We start from the raw sequence: 17,769 nt of genomic DNA, 5'->3' as shown, positions 1-17,769 counted from the left end.
ATGCTCTAGATCAGCCTGATTGACAGGGCGGGCAGGCTAATCAGAGAGTCAGGAGGCCGGGGGGGTCCCGTCCTCGGTGTGAGCTGGAATGGCCTGAGTCAGACAGAGTGGGGCCGAGCTAAGGAGAGAGCAGGGGCCCGAGCTGAGCTGGAAGCAGAGCTGCAGCCACAAAGCCAGAGCACAGCCCAGAGAAAGCAGAGCTGCCCTGGGAGCAGAGCTGTAGCAACCAGAGCCAGAGGGGCCAGACAAGCAGCCAGGAAGCAGGTCAGAGCTGGGAGCAGAGTCACAGAAGCAGCCTGCAGAGCAGACCTGTGCTGGGGGCAGAGCTGCAGCAACCAGAGCCAGAGAGGCCAGAGAAGCAGCCCAGGGAGCTGGAGGCAGAGCAGCAGCAGCAGCCGTGCTGAGGCAGAGTGGAGCTGGAGCCGGGGCTGGAGCAGTCCGGAGCTGGAGCTGGGGCTGGGGCAGTCCGGAGCCGTGTGCAGTCCGAGTGTGGTGAGCAGCTGGGGAGAGTGAGGGGGACCCTGGGCAGTGGGCCCAGCACAGGGAGACGCCTCAGCCAAGAGGCCTTGCAGGCCAGACTTGCAGGGGGATCATAACCCCAACCGGGCGGGGGCGACACTGGGAAGAAGGGTCCTGCCACCTAGAGCCTGAGAGCGTGTGGCCACCACCAGAGCAAGTGTCCAACCCACAGCGTCCCTGCAGCACAGACAGGGCCTGAGAAGGAGCCTGGGACCTACAAGGAACAGACTGAACTGCCCTGACGTTCCAAAGACACTGTTTGTAATGTTCCCTGCCACAGAGCAGGGTGATGTGTTTTCCTTTAACCTTTCCCATTTTTCCTTATTCTTTTTTAAAATTAATTGTTAATTAAACAACTTGTATTTGCTTTAAGTTGTATGAAATGATCAGTGGGTTAGGGAGGTGCCCAGTGCAGAGAGAGTACCCCGGAGTGGGGACACCCTAGCCCCTGCCCTAGGTGACCACAGCAGGGTTGGGGGTCGAGCCCCCCCCAGGAATCCTGGGCCCAGCCTTGTTGGGGTTACGAGGACTCAGACAGACGGGAGAGTGGAAGGGCAGGGAGGCCTCTGGGTAAAGGAAGTGGGAGCGGGGACTCAGATCCTTTCGCTAGCCCACCTCACCGGGGTAGTGCAGAAGTCAGGAAAGTTCCCCACAATAGCGGGACCATTCCCCCGCTTACACTTGCCTCTCATCTTTGAGTATAGGCTTACAGGACCCCTGTTTCCCACAAAATGTGTCAATAGCTCAGTCCAACTGTGATTGCAGCTCCAGGTGCTGAACATAGACAGTTACTATACAAATCACACACTGCTGCTAGAAACCTTGTCCTTCAACAAGGTTCTCAAGCAAGTGCCTAACTTTAAGCATATGAGTAGTTCTACTAGAGTGATTGAGGCATAAAATTAAGAATATGCTTATAATGCTTAGATACAGATCTCTACTGTTTGAACTAATGGAAAAGTCCCTTAGCTACTACTAGCAAGTCCCATATTCTCTGTCTGAGTCAACTGCTAAAGTGAAACTTGATTATATGCATAAATCCAGTACATTACAAAAGGATATAAATCTTATTAGGGGCACATTGGGGGAAGCCCTGCTAAATGTAAGCTTTCAGCATTTTATTGTCTCTTTAGCATAAAAGGGGGACGTTAATATACAATACCTTCCAGTGTAGGCATTGGGATTTTAAGCTGATGATGATATTTTAAACACTATTTTAAAGCTGTGATGTTAGTATTGCTTTCCTGGAATTAATTTGATTGTTATTCTTCATGCCTTATGCTTTTTATTGTACTGTCTCCTATTACTTGTTACCCATAGACTTTACATCTGTTTCTTCTAAATCAGTGATACAGGACTGAAAAGCTTTCTTTAATTACAGAAATAACTTGCTGCCAAAAGAAAAACAACTTTATATTGGTGTGAGAGGTTTGCTTCCTGTTAATGTTATATAAGGTTAAATTTAATATTTTGCCTCTCATTCTTACTGATTTGTCTCCTATATCTGTTTGTCTCAGTGGGCCCAATCCTGTCACTCCAACTGGTCTTCAGTGGTACTATTTATAAGAGTAAGCCTTACTTTTAGGACTAAGTCTTGCTGAATTGGACCCTTTCTCCAGTCCCAGGAGGATGGAAAAGGAGGAAAGAAATATACCCGATTGGGTGGGGTTTGCATATGGAGAACAACGTGAGGTATTTTGTTCTCAAGAAAAAAAAATGGGAGGAGTGCCAGGTTTTTTACTCCACCCTTCAGATCTGTCCATTTAAAGGCACTTGTTGTTCCAACACTGCAGTTTCACTCAAAGGCAACAAACATGGCAAAACAACAGAACAAATTAGTTGATGAAATAGAGAAAGTGCTGGAAAAGTCTAAAGGGTTTTCCCTTAAGGATCTGCTGTTCTTCTATCAGGGAACCCCATACCCTGTCTCTGTATGCAGTGCAGAGACATTCCAGGCCCTGGAAAACTTAGAAGCCAGAAGAGATGATATGGTATTGGTGTCTTACCCCAAATGCGGTGAATACAGTCAATGTTATTACAATGTAAAATATAAAATGTCATAAATAACCACATGGTGTAATAAGAGGGAAAATAACATCTATTTTAGGTTTTAGTTCTGCATAAGTTTTGTAGGGATTTTAAATTGGCATTGCTGATACAAACAGAGACTATAATGTTTTATCCTGTGTCATTTTAATTGTGCATTGTATTGGATTGTTTCTTTTCAGTATAGTTTGCCTTTCTGCCAGGATATCTTTCTTTAATTATTCCGTACTGCAGGTGGCTGCATACTAGAGAAGATGCTGTACATGAAAGCAAATTCTGCTCATTTGATACCCTTCATTTGAAAAGATGGGTATAGCTTACTGTGCAATAAAGTTACAACAAAAAAAAATAATCGTTACTAATTATGATGGAAAAGTGACAGAATGTATTGGCTATTTTTGCAGAAGTTTAAGCTTTTCTTTAATGTTTTTTAAATTTCAAGTTGTTTTTGCCAGATCTGATATGATTTTCCTAGTGACTAGAAACCAGAATATAGTATACCAATATTCCAAACCAGAATATAGTATACCAATAGTCCATGTTCCTTTTTCTTGTGGACTGTGGAGAGAGACATTTTGAGACTGAAGCGATGGGGATTTATGGTTTTAGGAGATAATATGGATATAAGAGAGAATCTTTACCTTACAAAGTGGTCTGCAGAGGAGAACCTGTGCAATTTTATTTAATCTTTTGGTGAGAAACCTGTTACAATAGAATGAATAAATGATGTAATCCAGTTGGGGCCCAATCATAAAGATCTTATTGCGGGCCTAATTGTGAGATATGCTGATCACCCATGGGAGTTTTGCCTTAGTAAGGACTTAAGAAATTGGCTTGCAGTGGTTAAGGTAAATATCTCAACCATGGAGAGATAGGAAGCCAAAGCAGTGGAAATGGGACAAATACAAAATAAAAGATGAGCTGAAAATGTGGATCTGATTTTGAATATCCCATAATTTAGGGATTTTGGGGATCGTAGGTTTTTTGTCTGGCCCAATATGAGGATAAGGGCTATTTACATAATTTGGTTTGGTTTAGATTTCAAACACCAGTATAGTTTGGAGATATTCAGAAATTCAGTTAGTTTAATTAGTCACACCTGGCTCTATACCTTTGTCTGCACTGGGGGGATTTTTTATAAAATTCCCCACTATTGCTAATACTAATGCATCTTGTGATAAATCAATGATGGGAAATTTGAACAAGGGACAAGGCATTGCTAATAAATTCAGAGGAATGAATCTGCAGCTCCCTCTAACAGAGTGGGGCAGCTGGAGAATTTTGAAACCCTGCAATAGGCTTACATCAATGAAAAGGCATTTGTTAAGGGTTACACTGAACACAGAAGAAGGGAACAGAAAATATTACATATGTCTAATGTGGTGTAGTAACCCATTGCCAGCAAAACCTTATTTATTTTTAAATTTCCTGACATTTGAGTGCTTAATCTCACAACCTTAACTAGCATTAAATGGAACTTTTGCATTTAATTTTCCAAGTTTTATAAAGGAAAAAATGGAGAGGATGGGGTGTGTGTAAAGAACTAAAAGGAAAACAGGAAATTGGGTGGTACAGTTTAAAACTCTGTCTTTGAGGTGCTGAGCTCCATTGATTCCCATTGGTATAATAACCAGAACGGGTGCTTAGCCTCTTGCAGGATTCAGCCTAAAGAACCACAGGTTAGTTCGGTAGGGCTAAACATCTATTTACAGGTGTCTACCACGTGAACAAATAGAATCTAGCTATTTGGTAGCCCTATAAAAACAGGTGTCTGATTTTTCCCTAGCCAGTTTCTCAAATATGTCTGATATTGAGCCCAATTTTGGAAGGAGCTGACTGTCCCATTCCCAGTGCTGAGCACTCACAACTCCCATTGACTTTACTGGGAATTTTGTATAGTCCGCACCTCAGAGGATTAGGCCTGATGAAAATTCTCAGATTTGAATCCAAACTTCCCTTCATCTTCCAAAGCCTTACAGTTGTCCTATTTCTTGTTATTTATTCAGGATCATGAAAGTTAAACTACAGAAAATCTCCCTATGTGAAATGCTTCCCACATCTTGGGTATCCACAATAGAAGAGAAAATGTTAACTGATGTGGAAAATCTTTATGCTGTATAGGGTGAAGGAAAATGTAGATTCAGAAGGTAATACTCTCTGCTGTTAACCCAGACGTTTGAGAGGTGGTAGGGAAACTAGAGACTTGGTATTTCAGGCCTATCAAGTAACATCCTTAAGAATGTAACTTTTATTTGTGAATTGATGGTATGTAATGAGCAAGTGAGGGCATAGAATTGTAGAGAGTGCTGTTGCTGGCTCTAGTCTGCATTTAAATAAGGAGATGAATATAGCTTTATGAAGAAACAATAATAATAATTGGCACTTCTACAGCATCTGCTATCTGGGGATCTCAAGGCACTTTACAAAGATAGGGTGAATTCACCTTTGGACAGAGTGCCAGTGCCAGGCCACTTGAGTGGATCACTTGAGACCTAGTGCCTGGTCCTCATTTGGTTCCTAGTGCTTAAGTAGGATTTAAGTGGTGCATAGGCCTTGTACAAGGGTGAATTTCACCCATTCAGGAATTTAGTCTCACAACACCTGTTAAGTAGGGAAGTACAGTTAACCCTCTTTTACAGAGAATCACACTGAGGCAGAGATTATTATTTATAAAGCTGCACAGGCATGTGTGGTGCTTTACAGGTGAATACAAAGACAAGATCTCAACCCCATGAGCTAACAATGTAAAGCTAATATGAAAACACAAGAGGACAAGAGACTGAAGAGTGAGGAAGTTGGGGAGAAGAATGGAGAAAGAAGGATAACATCCTTTCAGGCCACAGCTTTCCACAGAAAGCATGAGGTTAAAGCTATTTGCATCATGCATTTCTTGTTGTTTCTGGCATGCACAGAGGGATTTCTCAGTGCACAGAAAGTTATGGCTCAGCCAACTCTGCAGCACCGTCTCCATGGACCCTTAGGAAAACCTTCCAAGGGGATCTCCACAAGGACCAGGGGGATGATGCTATGGACCAAGGACACACATTGTTGTCATCCATCCTTGCCACCTCTCTATGGCAACCAGCAGCGAATCATGCTGGTTACCTTTAGAGAAGAGTACTCATGGAAACCTCTGAAGAGGTTACTCCAAGGAGCAGAAACAGGTGGGGAGTTATCTAACAATACAGTTCCATTGGAGCAACCCTATCAGGTAGCCAGAGAAGTGATGGGACAGACAAAGGGCTCCAGGCCCAGTGTAGAGAAGGATTTGGACAATCCATGAGTGAAGTACCCCATGTTTATTTGTTAATCAGAGGTGATAGACACCCTCTCCCTGACAGAATGATCTGAGGCTCTCTGTGAGCTTCCAACACCCCAATCCCTTCCTGCAAGTTATTGCAGGGAAGGCGCTATGTTCCCCTTGTTTTTTCTCTTATTTTAGAAATATTTTTTAAAAATATACAAATACATCAATGGCTAAATTCTATTCCTATTCCACACATCACTAGGTCTCAGTAAGTTTGACCCGTATGGGATCTGAGCAGAATAAAGCCCAAAGTGCAGGCTATCAAGTAGCAGTTTAGGATTTTGTTTTTATTTTTTAAGATTTTATTGTATTTAGTCCCTTGAGAATTTCAGTAGAATTATTTTCACATTGACAAATTGATATTATACTGTGTGTTAAGCAGTGTAATGAGAAGGTTCTGAGATCTTTGATAAGCTTCTGATCCATTGTATTTTTGTTTGTTTGTCCAGGTGCAAATTGGCTTATCCAGCTCTTAAATGATTTGATATTTACAACTTCCCAGACTAAACATATAAACACGGAGCTGCCGTTTATTGAATGTGGAGATCCAGAAAAATATCAGGTTAGTATGAAATAAATACTGAAACAATTTAAAGTCTGGTATTTTTCTCTCTCATGCCTACACATACAAGTTATTGAAATAAACCCATGCATACTAGATTACTTTTTCTCCTGAAGAAAAACCCTAGATAACTACTGCACTTTGATTAGCATGAGAATGTGCTATTCCACATGTGCCAACATTTCACATTGTGGTTGCACCCACTTAACAAAACTATTCTCCCTTATTGTTTTATTTATATTTAAAGAGGATGAAACAGTTTCCATCTCCAAGGATTTTGGCAACACACCTCCATTATGATAATCTCCCCAAGTCTATCTTCAAGAATAAAGCCAAGGTGAGCTTTCTGTCTGTCTGTCAATATCCACTTGTATAATATTTGCATAGCATCTTAGAGCCCAGATCCCTCACTAGGGTCAGGATCCAAGGTGGTGGTAGTGAAGTGAAGGTGACTCTAAACCACTTTTACACTCCTGTCCTGGAGCCAGGTTAATACCTGGTGTAACGTAGAGCAGCATTAGGGTTGTTCTAATTGACATCAGCAGGAACAGCCCTCTAGAGGCTGTTCCAGTAGCCACGAATCACTGTAGTGCAGTGCTTTACACCTACCCTCTGTCCTTTGTGCTAGAAGGATGGGAGGGGATAGTGTAGAGATGGGTATACTTCAAATGTGAAGTTGCGGAACTATTATCTAAGGTTTGTAACCTGTCCTTTAAATGGGCTTCTGTACCCAATGACTGAAAGTTAGCTAATGTAACGCTAATATTTAAAAAGGGCTCTAGAGGTGGTCCTGGCAATTACAGACCGGGTAAGTCTAAGGTCGGTACCGGGCAAATTAGTCGAAACAATAGTTAAGAATAAAATTATCAGAAACATAGAAAAACATAAACTATTGAGCAATAGTCAACATGGTTTCTGTAAAGGGAAATCGTGTCTTACTAATCTATTAGCGTTCTTTGAAGGGGTCAACAAACATGTGGACAAGGGGGATCCAGTGGACATAGCGTACTTAGATTTCCAGAAAGCCTTTGACAAGGTCCCTCACCAAAGGCTCTTACATAAATTAAGTTGTCATGGGATAAAAGGGAAGGTCCTTTCATGGATTGAGAACTGGTTAAAAGACCGGAACAAAGGGTAGGAATTAATGGTAAATTCTCAGAACGGAGAGGGGTAACTAGCGGTGTTCCCCATGGGTCAGTCCTCGGACCAGTCTTATTCAACTTATTATAAATGATCTGGAGAAAGGGGTAAACAGTGAGGTGGCAAAGTTTGCAGATGATACTAAACTGCTCAAGATAGTTAAGACCAAAGCAGACTGTGATGAACTTCAAAAGGATCTCACAAAACTAAGTGATTGGGCAACAAAATGGCAAATGAAATTTAATATGGATAAATGTAAAGTAATGCACATTGAAAAAAATAACCCCAACTATACATACAATACAATGGGGGCTAATTTAGCTACAAGAAGTCAGGAAAAAGATCTTGGAGTCATCGTGGATAGTTCTCTGAAGATGTCCGCGCAGTGTGCAGAGGCAGTCAAAAAAGCAAACAGGATGTTAGGGATCATTAAAAAGGGGATAGAGAATAAGACTGAGAATATATTATTGCCCTTATATAAATCGATGGTACGCCCACATCTCGAATACTGCGTACAGATGTGGTCTCCTCATCTAAAAAAAGATATACTGGCACTAGAAAAGGTTTAGAAAAGGGCAACTAAAATGATTAGGGGTTTGGAACGGGTCCCATATGAGGAGAGATTAAAGAGGCTAGGACTCTTCAGCTTGGAAAAGAGGAGACTAAGGGGGAATATGATAGAGGTATATAAAATCATGAGTGATGTGGAGAAAGTGAATAAGGAAAAGTTATTTATTTATTCCCATTATACAAGAACTAGGGGTCACTAAATGAAATTAATAGGCAGCAGGTTTAAAACAAATACAAGGAAGTTCTTCTTCACGCAGCGCACAGTCAACCTGTGGAACTCCTTACCTGAGGAGGTTGTGAAGGCTAGGACTATAACAGCGTTTAAAAGAGAACTGGATAAATTCATGGTGGTTAAGTCCATTAATGGATATTAATGATAGTAATATAGGCTTTTTCGTTTCATTTTTATGATTCTTTGATCACAAGATCAAGCTTTAAAAGTGGCCAGAGTCTTTATTATGGCCATCATTTTGAGCTTGCTTTTCATGTCTTACATATAAATGAAAATATTTAATAGCTACAGTACATTACTGGTTACAGAATGTTTGGTTGTACTATCACTGTAGTTATCCCGGGAAATAAAAGATCTAAAAATTGCTAACCTCTTCCTCCCACTCCAGATACTAGTGTTGTTTCGAAATCCTAAAGATACAGCTGCATCGTTTTTTCATTTCTATAACAAGGCTTTAGACGTCCCCAGTTATAACTCCTGGGATGAGTTCTTCTCAGAGTTCATGAGTGGAAAAGGTACAATTACTATTTTTGAATGTAGAATCTGAAAGATTAAGCAGCAGAAAAAAATGTTTTAAATAAATTAAATGGGGCCAATATGAAAACAGCTGTGTAATGCTAAAATTAATTGGTAGTTATTGTTCATGATAAGATGCAATTGAACTCCAGAATGTGAGGAAAGTTCTAAGATAGTGCTGCTTCTGGGCATTATGTTGTCCCTTGAATCATGAACTTGCATAGTAGTTTAATGTGTTGTGCAAAATCTCTGCCAACTAGGGCCAGCTTCAAGAAAGATGTGATGAGAATTAAAAGTGCTAGTGAAGACAGTTCAGTTTCTGCATCTGGGACCAAACCAAAATCCCAGTTCTAAGCATGTCCTAGATCTATATAGAGATCTGGACTTGGCTGCTCAGAATGATCCCTAATAACAGCATATATACTTATGGAAGCTAAAACAATAGTATAGATAGAGGAGTTTATGCTTCAGGACATAAACCTCTTGCCTACAGGAGTCAGAGAGAAATCTCGCCTTCTCCATTGTACAACACTGCACAACTGAACAGATGTTCTGTTATGGTTTTCTGCATTGGTATAATCTGAAGGCAGCAGAAAGTGATTCTTAGTTAGAGAGAAATAAAAGCATAATTATTGAACATACATTGAAGCTTGTTTTCTATCTCCTTTTCAGTCAGCTGGGGTTCCTATTTTGACCACGCAGTTGCCTGGAACAAACACATTGAGGATGAAAATATTATGATTATAACATATGAAGACCTGAAAGAGGTAAAGCTGTTGCTACTTGCAGGCAAGGCTTATCTGAGCCTGCTCCTATTCAAGTCAATGGCAAAGCTCCTAGTGACTTCAATGAGAGATAATGGAGCCCAAAACATCTTATAGCAATAAGTTGAGCATGGATACAAATCTGTAGCACTTTGCATCAAGGTGATGTAAAATGCACTGTGTGTGAAAGTACTATTAATGCATCAAGATCACACACCTGTCAAACAGGGAACACCATTTTTCAGAGCAAGCATATTATGTTACCACTTTCACTACTTTGCTTTCAGAACCTGGCTTCTGGAGTGAAGCAAATAGCTGAATTCTTTGGATTCTCTCCAACGGCAGAGCAGATTCAGTTTATTGCAGACAGGGGAAGCTTCCAAGCAATGAGAGAAAAATCCCAGGAGATCTATGGCTCAGTTGGTCCGATTCTCTTCCGTAAAGGTAAATTTGTCTTTAAAAAAAATCCAAGGATTGTCAGTGGTTACATTTCATTTAATTTTTACAGGAATCTGGAACAGGAGGCAATCAACCTTTCTTCCTTTCTAGTTATCTAGGTTAGAAATGGTTTGAGAAACGCAGATGGTACTTTTAGAGAGTCACTTGATTTTTCCACATGGGTCAAAATCAATAAATAGACCACTTTGATTACCCTGTTTCCTTAAAGCATAGCACAGCTGGTACTCTGTTCAGCCTTCCCCAGCTCCCATTAAAATAATGGGAAGATTCCCACTGACTTCTGTGGGAGATGGAACGGGTTCTAAAACTTGATTTAGGCCATTAAATCTCTATGGAATTTTCTTCTTGAGTTTCTTAGGCAACTGCTGGGATTAATTATAGTCCTGAATCAAAATCTTGGATCTAAGCAATCTATAGGTTGACAGCTATCTTTGGAATGGGCCAGACTAAAGTCCCAGATCCATACATCCTCAGATTTAGGGGTATTCAAAATCTGGATCCAAATTTTGCTGGTGCGGACAATCTGTTCTTGCAGTTGCGAGTCATACTTATGAACTCTTTGGGCCTTTGCATTGCACCATGTATAGTGTTTTACACCCATGCAAAAACAACCAAAACGGAAGAAAAGCATTATATCCACTCTTTATACTCCTCTTGTAGTGGTGTAAATGACTATACAAGGTGCAGGCAATGGTGGTTCAGGCCCTGTATGCACTTTTCCTCTTCTGACCAGATGTTTATTTCTGGCACATAAACATGCATTGTTCCCAAATATCATAATAAAGGAATCTTGATTCTTCTTTTAAAGCAGTCCCTACATTCATCATAGTCAAGAGTATCCTTTTCTTACTTTTGTTTATTCCAGGTGCTGTTGGAGATTGGAAGAACCTTTTTACTGAAGCTCAAAGCCAGGAAATGGATGCTAAATTTAAAGAGTGTTTAGGGGGAACCAAGCTGGAAGCACATCTGAAGTATGATGTGCACTGCAAGGCCTGAGAATGGTTACAGAAAAGTCTCACTTTGATATGTGCTTTTAATTTTTTTTTATATACTCTAAAAGGAATACTTTAAATCAGGACGAATATCTCAGTTGTAATTTGTAGCTTGTTAGTGTAAGATTACATTTCTGCTAAGTTTGGTTCTGTCATATCATCAGCATGCAGGCTTCAGTTAGGTAAAACACTTAAGCACATGCTTAATTTTAAGCACCTGCTTAAATCCTAGTGTAGTCAGTGGGACTACTCATAAATTAAGCAAGAGCTTAAGTGTTTTGTGGACCAGAGATAAGATTACTTGCTTTAAATTAAATTATGTTTACATGGTTTGCAGAATTGAAGCTTGAATGAAGAAGTGTTATCTATCCATGTGTAGGTTGAAATTTTGATGTAAGCAAGTTAAGAGAGACATAAGTGGTGCTGCCCCAAAATTCAGTTCACTGTTCCTCCTAAACTGGGAAGTGTTATGCAAAGACTATTGAAGGCAGAGAAATAATGAAAAGGGAACTAGAGTGGTGAGCGCAAATTAATATAATAGGTGTAAATTCTAACAAAGTAATTTAGTGGGAGCAAGGTACTTGGAAAGCAGTGATGGAAAAGAGACCAAAGGGTGATTGTGGGCTGCTAGTGAGAAATGAGTTTGTAATATGACATTGGCAACAAAAAAGCCAATTCAGTTTGGGGCTGCAAATCCAAAGGTTTTGTATCATGGACCAGGGACGTGACATACCTTCGGTGTGACCGTGGGGAGATTGCACCAGGATTACTCCTGTAATTTAGGACACCTAGATACCAGAAAACTTAGCCAAAGTGGGGAAAATTCATGGAAAAGCGACATAAGTGATCAGGGATTTATAAGGAATAAAATAGTGTAACTATGCACTATGGATCATTGTATCTCCATTATTATACTAGAACAGAAAGAGTGGAATTGATTAGAGTGCTGAAATAGCTAGGAATAATGGGATGAAAGTGAGGAAAGAAATGTTTAGAGTGCATATCAGAAAACATTTCCAGAACCCTAACTGTGGAAGTGTCCCAGCAGATTTCTACAGCTTCTCATCGCGTGCGTGATTTTAAAACTAGATTGGAGAAAGCACTTGAGCATGTACTATAAAGAACAATTCTACAGAGGCAATGGGATGGACTAGACCTGCTAGGCTTTTTCCATCTCTGATTTCTATAGCTCAAGGAGTTATCAGTCTATGCTCACTGATGAAAATGAGCTATGTTTCTAATATTATTAAAATGTACTTTGGGCTAGATTGTGCATTTAGACACATTCCCCTCAAGAGCAGGGCCGGCTTTAAGTCGATTCGGCCAATTCCCCAGAATGGGGCCACGCGCCTAAGAGGGCGCCGCAACGTCCGGGGCTGCTGGTGGAGCAGGGGGAAAGAAAAAAAAAAAAGCTGTGTCCTGCTTCTCCCCCCTCCCTCCAGTGCTTGTGCCGCCATACAGCTGATCAGCGCAAGCCTGGGAGGGAGGGGTTAGGAGGAGGAAGGCAGCGTGCTTGGGGAAGACGCAGGGCCAGGGCGGGGATTTGGGGAGGGATCCAATGGGGCAGTGAGGGGGCGGGGCTGGGGGCGGGGCGGAGTTGTGGGGCCCCGCACTTGCTAAAGCCGGCTCTGCTCAAGAGTCATCCCGCCAAAGCACAATTCCTCCCTGCTCCGCTTTTGCTCCAGGTAAGGAATAAGTTACATCAGCCCTTGAAAGGGTGTAGTTTACTTCTCCCTCTTGCACCAAGCCAGCTATTCCAGCCTGTGAGGGATGGTAAGGGATAGAGCTAAGACTCCATCCCCTTGCTGTCCACTTTCTTGAAGCAGGAAGCTCACAAACAGGGAAGAATTAGTAGGGGAAGCAAAAGTGGATGGGAACCTGGGAGGCAGTGACCATGAGATGGTCGAGTTCAGGATCCTGACACAAGGAAGAAAGGAGAGCAGCAGAATACGGACCCTGGACTTCAGAAAAGCAGACTTTGACTCTCTCAGGGAACAGATGGGCAGGATCCCCTGGGAGAATAACATGAAGGGCAAAGGGGTCCAGGAGAGCTGGCTGTATTTTAAAGAATCCTTATTGCGGTTGCAGGAACAAACCATCCCGATGTGTAGAAAGAATAGTAAATATGGCAGGCGACCAGCTTGGCTTAACAGTGAAATCCTTGCTGACCTTAAACACAAAAAAGAAGCTTACAAGAAGTGGAAGATTGGACAAATGACCAGGGAGGAGTATAAAAATATTGCTCAGGCATGCAAGCGTGAAATCAGAAAGGCGAAATCGCACTTGGAGTTGCAGCTAGCAAGAGATGTTAAGAGTAACAAGAAGGGCTTCTTCAGGTATGTTAGCAACAAGAAGAAAGTCAAGGAAAGTGTGGGTCCCTTACTGAATGAGGGAGGCAACCTAGTGACGGAGGATGTGGAAAAAGCTAATGTACTCAATGCTTTTTTTGCCTCTGTCTTCACAAACAAGGTCAGCTCCCAGACTGCTGGACTGGGCAGCACAATATGGGGAGGAGGTGACCAGCCCTCCGTGGAGAAAGAAGTGGTTCGGGACTATTTAGAAAAACTGGATGAGCACAAATCCATGGGGCCGGATGCGCTGCATCCGAGGGTGCTAAAGGAATTGGCGGATGTGATTGCGGAGCCATTGGCCATCATCTTTGAAAACTCATGGCGATCGGGGGAGGTCCCGGATGACTGGAAAAAGGCTAATGTAGTTCCCATCTTTAAAAAAGGGAAGAAGGAGGAAACGGGGAACTACAGGCCAGTCAGCCTCACCTCAGTCCCTGGAAAAATCATGGAGCAGGTCCTCAAGGAATCAATTATGAATCACTTAGAGGAGAGGAAAGTGATCAGGAACAGTCAGCATGGATTCACCAAGGGGAAGTGGTGCCTGACTAACCTAATTGCCTTCTATGATGAAATAACTGGCTCTGTGGATGTGGGGAAAGCAGTGGATGTGTTATTCCTTGACTTTAGCAAAGCTTTTGATACGGTCTCCCACAGTATTCTTGCCGCCAAGTTAAAGAAGTACGGGCTGGATGAATGGACTGTAAGGTGGATAGAAAGCTGGCTAGATCGTTGGGTTCAATGGGTAGTGATCAATGGCTCCATGTCTAGTTGGCAGCCGGTTTCAAGCAGAGTGCCCCAAGCGTCGGTCCTGGGGCTGGTTTTGTTTAATATCTTTATTAATGATCTGGAGGATGGTGCGGACTGCAAGTTTGCAGATGACACTAAACTGGGAGGCGTGGTAGATACACTGGAAGGTAGGGATCGGATACAGAGGGACCTAGACAAATTAGAGGATTGGGCCAAAAAAAACCTAATGAGGTTCAACAAGGACAAGTGCAGAGTCCTGCACTTAGGACTGAATAATCCTATGCACTGCTACAGACTAGGGACCGAATGGCTAGGTAGCAATTCTGCAGAAAAGGACCTAGGGGTCACAGTGGACGAGAAGCTGGATATAAGTCAACAGTGTGCTCTTGTTGCCAAGAAGGCTAACGGCATTTTGGGCTGTATAAGTAGGGGCATTGCCAGCAGATCAGGGAACGTGATTGTTCCCCTTTATTCGACATTGGTGAGGCCTCCTCTGGAGTACTGTGTCCAGTTTTGGGCCCCACACTACAAGAAGGATGTGGAAAAATTGGAAAGAGTCCAGCGGAGGGCAACAAAAATGATTAGGGGTCTGGAGCACATGACTTATGAGGAGAGGCTGAGGGATCTGGGATTGTTTAGTCTCCAGAAGAGAAGAATGGAGATATCCCATCTCCTAGAACTGGAAGGGACCTTGAAAGGTCATCGAGTCCAGCCCCCTGCCTTCACTAGCAGGACCAAGTACTGATTTTGCCCCAGATTCCCAAGTGGCCCCCTCAAGGATTGAACTCACAACCCTGGGTTTAGCAGGCCAATGCTCAAACCACTGAGCTATCCCTCCCCTGTGGCTGTGGGAGTGGGGTTAAAGTGAATGAGGGGGGATTTGATAGCTGCTTTCAACTACCTGAAGGGGGGTTCCAAAGAGGATGGAGCTCGGCTGTTCTCAGTTGTGGCAGATGACAGAACAAGGAGCAATGGTCTCAAGTTGCAGTGGGGGAAGTCTAGATTGGATATTAGGAAACACTAGTTCACTAGGAGGGTGGTGAAGCACTGGAATGCGTTACCTAGGGAGGTGGTGGAATCTCCTTCCTTGGAGGTTTTTAAGGCCCGACTTGACAAAGCCCTGGCTGGGATGATTTAGTTGGGAATTGGTCCTGCTTTAAGCAGGGGGTTGGACTAGATGACCTCCTGTGGTCCCTTCCAACCCTGATATTCTATGATTCTAAGTATCTGAGAGCAGGGGCTGAGCTCCACAACAAACCCAGACCCAAGATCTAGGTAGGCTGGGGGTCTTACTTGCTCAAGTGCGTAAGACAAGGGCACAATCTAACCCTTTGTATATGCATTAATGTTGAGTAATTCCATAGTACGCTACAGGCCTATAAATTTCAACGTATATTAAAGGTAATATATGCACAGTTGGTTTGTGAACTATCAATTCCATGTGATTAGTGCCATTGAGTTCAATGGGAGTACTTGGATGAGTAAGGATTGTAGGGCCTGTCCCTGCTTTTTAAACTCATTTTAGCTGCAATGTGTTGTTTGGTAGAATTCTGTGTAGACTGCAATAAAGTAAGTACTAGCATTATTCAAAGCTGATGAAGTCATTGGAAATCTATTCAACATGTTACATTGATTTTTCCAAGAGACTTGTTTAAAGCATTCTATATAAATGAATACTTTCTAACTGCCTGCCGTTGTTTCTGGAGAAAGAATGGATGTTGCAGACCCGAGAAGTTAACTAGACTTGCTAGTCTGTCCCCCAGCCCCTAGATAGATACCTGGAGAATGACTGGCAGCTGGAGCTCACCTCATTTTCTTGCTTTCTTGTTTTTATCTTTTGTTTCCTTTCTCACTTTCCTTTTTGATGGTGTTTGCCAGCATCTGTCCCAGAAATAATTGTTGTGAGTGGGATAAATGGTCTGGCAGAAGGAGTTTTTGCTCCAACTAAATTGAGAAAAGGAATGTGCTTGCACTTTCAACCTCCCTCACCATGTAAAAGAACAGAGACTTTACTACAAATGCTGTGTTCAGACAACATGAATGCACACTGGCAGCCAACTACTGTCAATCAGCACAACAGGGTCATAAAGGTCCAGCGTTAGTGAGGCTCCCCTCTCTAAGGTATTTTAGTGACAGCTGAATAGTTAAGACACTTTAGCCTCAGTAGGTAGTTAGAAGGTGTCCTGCTATTTCCTTATCAAGTTGCCCCAAAAACATGGATTTTTTTTTTTCTGGCCTGTGCCCCATCTTATTTTCTTACCCTGTAGCAGCCATGTTCACTTCAGTAGGGAGAGCTGTCTACAGTTCACTAAAAGATAAAAAATCCTAAGCAGTTGGGTTTTTAACATCTCTTTCATTTATCCCATGAGCCTGCTCTAAATGCTTGTAGGAGAAAATAAACATTAGACATTCCAAATAAATGCTGCACTACCAGGGAGGCAGGTGAGGGCTGTGAACATAGCCGATTTTGTTTGAAGAGTATAGGCTGTGGGAGTGGGGTTAAAGTGAAACATTCCAACACAATTCAAGATGACCCAGCTTGTTACCTTTAATATTCAAATGTAGGTGAAAACAACATGATTTCTCAGGAGTAAACGTACATCTCCTAATCCATAGAATATATTCATGTGATCTTTTAGACAGCAGGTTGTTTAACCTAGGAACTACTCTATAGATGCTATACTCTATATATGCTCACACCCCACACATACTGACCAGCCATCTGCTGGAATTAAAAAAAACAAAACAGAAAAATAAAACAAACAAACCAAGTTCAAGATGCTGATATAGAGGCAGCCCTCTACTAATAGAAAATAAAAGAAAACCAAAACGAGTGATTGTGGTGACTCTGGTGGTTTCATTCAGCTTCAGGAACCAGGTATACAGTTGAAAACATTAGCCAGTGGTCTCCCTGACTCACATGTTTTAGTGTCAATAGACTTGCTGGCTGACTAGAAGTTATTTGCTTGTAGATGTCAAATCTGAGATGGCTCCTACTGCTCAGTGGCCCTCCAGGAGGGAGGAGGAAGCACAAGTCTCTTGATCAGACCTGCTGGTATTGCATGGCCAGCAGCCAACAGTGGCAGCAACCGCCATGACAGCAGTCATTTCAGGCAAGCAAGCAAAGACTTATTTCCTTTAGTTTTTGAAGATGGTGGTCTGTGTCTGGTTCCTCCCTCTTGGAATTCCTCCTCAGGACTCCACTGGCAAACCAGAATGGGGCACTCTCCTTCTGAGGCCATTGGCATCACCTAATGGGGTCTGACTAGATTACCTTTATGTAAACAAAGAACCTTCCTATTTCACTAACGTTGGGCTCAGAAAGTCCACAAATCCAAAATTATATCCAGTCATTCAGTCAGCTGTTCCACAGGCATTTGAGGTCACGTGTCAGTCCACAGGCATGTCAACCATTGTATAAAAGACCTGACTCAAAATTAATTAAAATATGCAAAGCTAGTGTAACACCGACAGATCCCAGTCATCGGCAGGTGGGGTCAAACCTGAGGCCTCTGGAGCCTCTACTGCATGAGCTAAATGCCAACTATAGAACAGGAGAGGCCA

The 17,769-nt window shown here is 42.3% G+C and overlaps 1 protein-coding gene across 1 annotated transcript; it reads left to right on the top strand.

Annotated features, from left to right (window-relative positions):
- Positions 1-1,941: 1,941 nt before the first annotated feature.
- On the top strand, positions 1,942-12,602 carry LOC128834158 (sulfotransferase 6B1-like). Its single transcript, XM_054022700.1, has 7 exons — positions 1,942-2,535; positions 6,322-6,434; positions 6,682-6,771; positions 8,765-8,891; positions 9,565-9,659; positions 9,944-10,100; positions 10,981-12,602. Exons 1-7 carry the CDS (start codon positions 2,334-2,336, stop codon positions 11,109-11,111), a joined length of 915 nt encoding a protein of 304 aa, XP_053878675.1. The 5' UTR covers positions 1,942-2,333; the 3' UTR covers positions 11,112-12,602.
- Positions 12,603-17,769: the final 5,167 nt, after the last annotated feature.

Source organism: Malaclemys terrapin, chromosome 3 (assembly GCF_027887155.1).
Source record: "Malaclemys terrapin pileata isolate rMalTer1 chromosome 3, rMalTer1.hap1, whole genome shotgun sequence".
NCBI lineage: Eukaryota > Metazoa > Chordata > Testudines > Emydidae > Malaclemys > Malaclemys terrapin.
Note: the sequence above shows the minus strand (reverse complement) of the source record. Positions and strands in the feature narration are given on the sequence as shown.